Genomic DNA, 6,210 nt, shown 5'->3' on the forward strand with positions numbered 1-6,210 from the left:
ATCGTAAGGGATTCTTGGGAGGCCTGGTCGCTACAGCCTCGATGCAGCCACACAGGGTATATCAACTGAAATGTAATGCATGTCTCAATTCAATTCAATTCAGTTCTTTATTCAAATACAAACCATCCAGATATACAAACCGGTCCTGGTGAATCCCCTGACGTCACCGATGTTGTACCGATGGGAAGGGCACTTTACCATTACTATTACTACACGGCTTTTGAATTCCTCACTCCACCCAGGTGTAAAAATTAGTATATTTGTCCTCCTTACGCGGCACCGTTGAAATAAGCCATGAAAAACTTGAGTGCTGTGCCACGTCGTCCTTGTCAGGTTAACTAAAGAGGTTTGATTTCGAATACGATGATATTAGATGCGATTTTGAATTTTCATCGTTTTCCGCACGATACAGATGCACCGTTGTACAGAATGTTGGCTTTTCCGAACTGAACCAGGCGTCTCATTTAGAATCCGAAATATTAAGATAAATGTGTCTTTAACTGAGGAAAAGGCATGTCCCTGTAGCTCAACTGGAAGCAGCCTCAGAGTTGAGCTCCAGACCTGTTTCTAATTAGTTGGTAACTGGAAAATCCCGGTTCAAATCCTAAGAAGGACACCTTGGTTGGGGCTGCACCCGTCTTTCGGAAGGGACGTAAAATTTGGGTCCAGTGTTGGAGGAGGTGCCTAGAGCACGTAAAAGGGAAGGGCTAGCAGACCCTCTCTTTAAAGGTATGCCCTGCCACTGAGAAACTTGGTAACCTATGTGCAACTAGGCACAGCAACAACCAACTGAAGAAGAGTTCAAGTGCTCAAAAACGCTTTTGCGACATGACATTTTGAAACATTAATGTCCACTGGTTTTGTTGGAGATACTCGACGAACAATCCCTATTAAAATATGTACAGCTACAGTATACAGTAAACAAGGTTCACATTGGGACAATTATGCAACCCCCCAGGCATATCCCTAGGACTGACCTGACCGGGTAATTTTCAAGCGTGGGAGAAAAATCTAGATACGGGACAGCCTTGTGAATGACCCCGCGCGCCACACATGAGTCTCATCGAAGCCATGGCGTCCTCCTCGCTTCTGAGCCAGATTTCAGACGACTTTTTGGAGTGCAAGGTTTGCTACGAGCCCTACAAGACGCCTAAAGTCTTGGCCTGTCTTCACACGTTTTGTCTGGAGTGTTTGGAACAATCGCTGGAGAAACAGGGTGAAAGGAACCGACTCTTCTGTCCAACATGTCGGACGGCAACGTGTGTGCCCGAGGGGGGCGTGAGGAAACTGAAGGACAACTTCTTCGTGGAGAGTCTTCGAGACACCGTGGACATATACAGGAAAATACACAGGTATACATACATTTCATACCTCTGCGGCATGTTCTAAAACATAAAAGTTGAACTTTTAACCTCAGGTTTATGGCGGGTTTTTATTTTGTCGAGACAACGGCAGGCAGTAGAACACAGCTCTTCAATAAGGCCTGTAACGATTTGAAAAATGGTTCAAATAACATATTTGTCAGTCTTGTATCTCAGACTTTGACTTCATATAGGTCCACAATTAGCTTGGCATGTCTGCTTACTACGATACTGCGCAGTCACTGAGTGAGTGAGTGTAACTAACGAAACCATACGGTTGATGCTTTTGCATTATGTAATCTTGATAGATTAAAATACCAGAAAGTGGCTGATTTCAGGTGGATTATTGCGTCTCAGTGACCTTGTAATTGGCCGTTTGTCCTTGGTGGCAGATATTATGTTTTCCTTCAGGGCCCACTCACATTCGTTGTACGTTCGTCGTGCGATCGTAGTTAAAGTGAGGGCATTCTTGAATAAGTTGTACGTATGTCGTACAAAATTCAGCTGTCTTGTTATGTCAAAAACGCTGTCAATGTCAGCGGTTGGTTCTGTGACAGCCTGCTTGAAAATTCTCACGACATCACCAGAATCGCACGACGGCCTATACGACGAACGTGACCGCGTCGTGCGACAGTGAGAAGAACGATCCCACATGTGTAAATCGAGCTTCGTTAGATATACAAACACGAATCATTTCCCTTTCAGTAAACATGAGGACGTGCTGTGCAGCAACTGTTTGGAGAATGGCAGCCCTGAGGCGGCATCGGCTCGGTGTCTGTCGTGCGACGAGTTCTTATGCCCAGACTGCGTCAATGGTAAGTGTACGGCCCCCAGACGGCGATCGCACTGCGCTCTCGCTGCGACCTAAATCGTATTTGTCTAACCGTTGATTTCATAATTGGAATATCATGCAAAATGTAAAAGTATGGATGAAAACACACAAAGCGTAAAGATTCGTTTTTATATCTATGCAATTCGTTAAGCGCTCTGTTACATTTTAAGTCGCAGAGAGCGCGCGGCGAGAGCGTCGTCCTAGTGAAATGGGGTCTGCTATAGCACTGATTTCTCAAAGTTCATTGACATTTAGCTGTTAGAGATCAGTAGGCGTGTAGAGATCATTAAGACAGGTGGGTGCCCTGCGGGGTGTGCTAGCATAGGTAAAGACGATCCCAAGGACACGTTATAACACACGTGTGACTGCTATTCATTTGAACTGGCGGATAGGAGACAATCTAATCAAGGTTCAAGGTTTTCCCCTGAACCAATAGACGATCCCGTAGCCCAGCCAACCTCCGTAAAACGTAGAGAAATGCAAACACAAACATGAAAAAATGTTGGAAGAACATGCAGTTACTCTCCCATTGGTCGAACTGCTAATTGCCACGCTATCATTGGTTCAAGTGATAATTGTGATGGACAGTCAGAATCGGTCTATTACAAGGTTAGAGCAGTCAGTACGTCCGACGGTCACGAGCTGCCGTGTGTCTCTTTGTGGTGCCCACGGCAGGCCGAAATGCCGGCATTATATAAGCGGCACTCGCCGTGCACGTGATTTTCAACTGAAACCGACAACGTTAATTTGGACAGTCTTGCTCCCTTGCATAGATTTATGCCATTTCATCATGTGTTAATTCTTTGTGGTGCCGACGTCAGACAGAACCCACGTAGAAACTACATTTCTCTGTGACCGTTATGAGACATATGTTGGCAGTTTCACGCCTATTTACAGCCCACTTGACTGTTTTTGATTACATGTTTTCAGGTCAGTATGTGACGGGATGTGACAATATTTTATGCAAAAGTCCAATTTATGCCATATAAAGGATGCTATTCCATATATGGAGTGAATTTGAAATGGCTTCCACATTTCATTTGCAAAACCTACACACATACATATGCACACTTTTGACTAACTTACACGTCACAAGTATGAAATGCCGATCATTTGCAAAATAGATAAACAATTGCAGTTTCACATACATTATGCAAATAATACCCTCATTTGCATAATTGGGATTTGTCAATGTTCCACCTCCCATTGATTATATACGTTACATGTATCTTGTGCTGCAGCTCACAAACGAGTCCGTCTGACCCGGGATCACTGTCTGGTGGCGTTAGACACCATACGGGCGTCCAAGGCGGAGTCACCTCTGAAGAACGCTAAGGCACCGATGTGTGAGAAACACGACAGTCAGGTCATGAGGTTCTTCTGTACGACTTGCAGGTAGGCGTAAGTAATCTACCTCTGTCGACAGTTGTATCAGGTCAATTGCTATATATAATTGTGATATTTGTTCACTGTTGTTTATGTCGAGTGTTGACGAAATTAAGACATTGTTACTTTTTCCTACACCTTAAATTATGTCATGGTGAAGTCATTTTTCTCAATACAACACAGCACAATACAGCACAGAAAAGCACCATGCACAACAGAACACAAGGCGACACAATACAAATCAACACAGCACAAACCGTATGATACACACAATACAAGGGACGCAACACAATAACAACACAACGCAATTCAATACAACACAGAAAAGCACTGTACAGTACAGCACAGCACATCATAGTACAACACAACACGTACATACATACACACAACAAAAGGAACACAACACAATGCAACGAAGGCAACACTACACAACACTAAAACTGTTCATAACCTTCACAGAATCCCTGTCTGCCACGACTGCACCGTCATCGACCACAAAGAGCCAGACCACGTCAATGTCTACCTGTCAGAACTTGTGGACGACACAAAAGAAGCCCTCACAGGTCTTTCGTCTCTCAGCGAGGAACGGATCCACGAAATCAAGGTTGTCCAAAGCACTCTGGCCAAGACTCTGCTGGCTCTCGAAGAGAACAAGGTCGACGTGAAGCGCCAACTAGCGGTAGCGACAGAGAAACTCAAGCAACGCGTCGAGAGGAAGATCGACAAACAACACAAACTGTTGTTGAAGAAGCTGGGCGAGATTTGCTCCAGTCGCGAGAAAGAGCTCAACATTCACGAAGACTTGTTGGAGGCGACGTCGGCGAGCTTGAAGAGTTCGTTAGATTTTGTCCGGAAAGTTCTGTCGCATGGTAGCGATTTCGAGATGATGGACGTGAGTAAAGAGATAGAGGAAAGGATGACGTCACTGCTGGAAGCTGACCTGCCCAATGTAAATGACGTCACCGACCAAACGGTACACCTGACGCTCATGCCGTCACACGAGCCGTTAGACTCTGTGGTGATCGGTACTATTGAGGAAACAAGGGGTAGGTGTCTACTGCTTTACATTTGGGGCGCCATTTTGTGATACGATATTTTTGAGACGCGTAGGGGAGAAGCCCTTTTCTTTTTCATCAATGTGAGAAGTTTTCGAATATCCCAAACAGCTTTGATAAATTTAGGTTTACCGGATCACTTAGAATTTACTCTCTTTTTTTGGTGTGAGAGAGTCACAACGTCAACAGAAAACGTGCAGGTCTAGTCGCTGTTGTTGCTTACTAAAGCAATGGTGTAACGTTCTACTTAACGTTTGACAGTCTTGTGCGAAAGTAAATATCTTTTCTCTCTTTTCTTTTCTGACACGATAGTGATGGGATGATTGCTTAATTGATTGACTGATTGATTGATTGATTGATTGATTCATTCATTCATTCACTATGACATGTTTTAACCTCTTCCAGCTACACCGTGTATGAAGTTCCTTCCGTGCGGCCATCCATGTGATGACGTACACCCTCCGAACACTCCCTGCAGACAGCGATGCCGCAGCACGGTTGACATCCACGTCATCTGCTACAGGTGCGGCGCACCAATCAAAAAAGCCATAGACGGCAGGGAATGCTGGGAAATTCGGAGGCATCAAAAATGCTTCAGGTGCGCATTGAGACATTGGTCACTGCAGGACAGGATACTACAACTAGAGATGGTTCCTGAACTTGAGGTGATCCCGGAGTAGGGTATGACGTCATGCTCAGTGCCATCCGAACAGGTCGGCCATCTTGGAAAGTGGTGTGGATACGAATTATAAAGACTTATGGGATAATCGATTCCTCCTTTGGGGATTAAGTTTCTAGGGAAATGTTTTGCCAAAAGACGTTCTTATGGCATATCTATATAGGAATTGAATATGTACACAATAATTTATGACTTCATTTTCATGTACTTGCGTATGCGGCATTCTAGTCGAACAAGGTTACGTTAACGTTGCAAACGTCACATGTAAATCAAAAGTACTCATCATACCAAAACAGCAGGTGAATGTGCTTTCAGGAGAAGGTAAAAGGCAGTGAAACTCGTCACGGATAGAAATACAAAGACATTGTTAAGTGTAAAAGGTACCTAATAAGCATATAACCTGATTTGTAGTAAAACTACTGCAAACAAAGTCCCTTCGTAGTCAGCGCCAGATGTTTTGACATCTATGTAATAACTAGGCACTTGTCTGCTTGGAAAAGCTAATCTAAAAGTTCTCCCCACACCATATGGTAAACAGAATGTTTCATACCTGCCTTCTTAGTGCAGTATCGAAATATACTATACTAGTATATGAGTTCCATGTGTATCGCTACGTATGATGTTAAAAATATGAGAATGATAAGGTATACGTCCATGTTCATGGTTGTTGCTTGAATTTTCAATGGCAAATGATAACTGACTTTAGTAGATTACTTTAAGGATGTTATGTACGCACCTCTGATATTAGTTAAATGTTTTTAATAATTCCTTTTAATGGTAGATCAATCAAAAAGCAGATCAGATTGGTAGACTTCCATGTCACATATGAAGTAAAATGTTAACACTATAACAGATATTGATGGATTTTGTTTATCAAACACATACCTACGAAAGCTT

At 43.5% G+C, this 6,210-nt stretch overlaps 1 protein-coding gene across 1 annotated transcript; it reads left to right on the top strand.

The window, feature by feature from the left end:
• Positions 1-629: 629 nt before the first annotated feature.
• LOC136428516 (E3 ubiquitin-protein ligase TRIM56-like) lies at positions 630-6,210 on the top strand. The gene is made up of 5 exons (XM_066418093.1): positions 630-1,352; positions 2,067-2,176; positions 3,435-3,588; positions 4,039-4,625; positions 5,040-6,210. The coding sequence occupies exons 1-5, from the start codon at positions 1,054-1,056 to the stop codon at positions 5,312-5,314; spliced, it is 1,425 nt and encodes a 474-aa protein (XP_066274190.1). The 5' UTR covers positions 630-1,053; the 3' UTR covers positions 5,315-6,210.

The sequence above is a fragment of the Branchiostoma lanceolatum genome, chromosome 2, assembly GCF_035083965.1.
Source record: "Branchiostoma lanceolatum isolate klBraLanc5 chromosome 2, klBraLanc5.hap2, whole genome shotgun sequence".
NCBI classification, from domain to species: Eukaryota; Metazoa; Chordata; class Leptocardii; order Amphioxiformes; family Branchiostomatidae; genus Branchiostoma; species Branchiostoma lanceolatum.

Excerpts from the sequence above, each read along its gene's own strand:
- LOC136428516 (XM_066418093.1), top strand. The coding sequence starts at position 1,054 with ATGAGTCTCATCGAAGCCATGGCGTCCTCCTCGCTTCTGAGCCAGATT. Across the intron at positions 3,589-4,038 it reads TTCTTCTGTACGACTTGCAG|AATCCCTGTCTGCCACGACT; the intron begins GTAGGCGTAAGT and ends TAACCTTCACAG. Across the intron at positions 4,626-5,039 it reads TACTATTGAGGAAACAAGGG|CTACACCGTGTATGAAGTTC; the intron begins GTAGGTGTCTAC and ends AACCTCTTCCAG.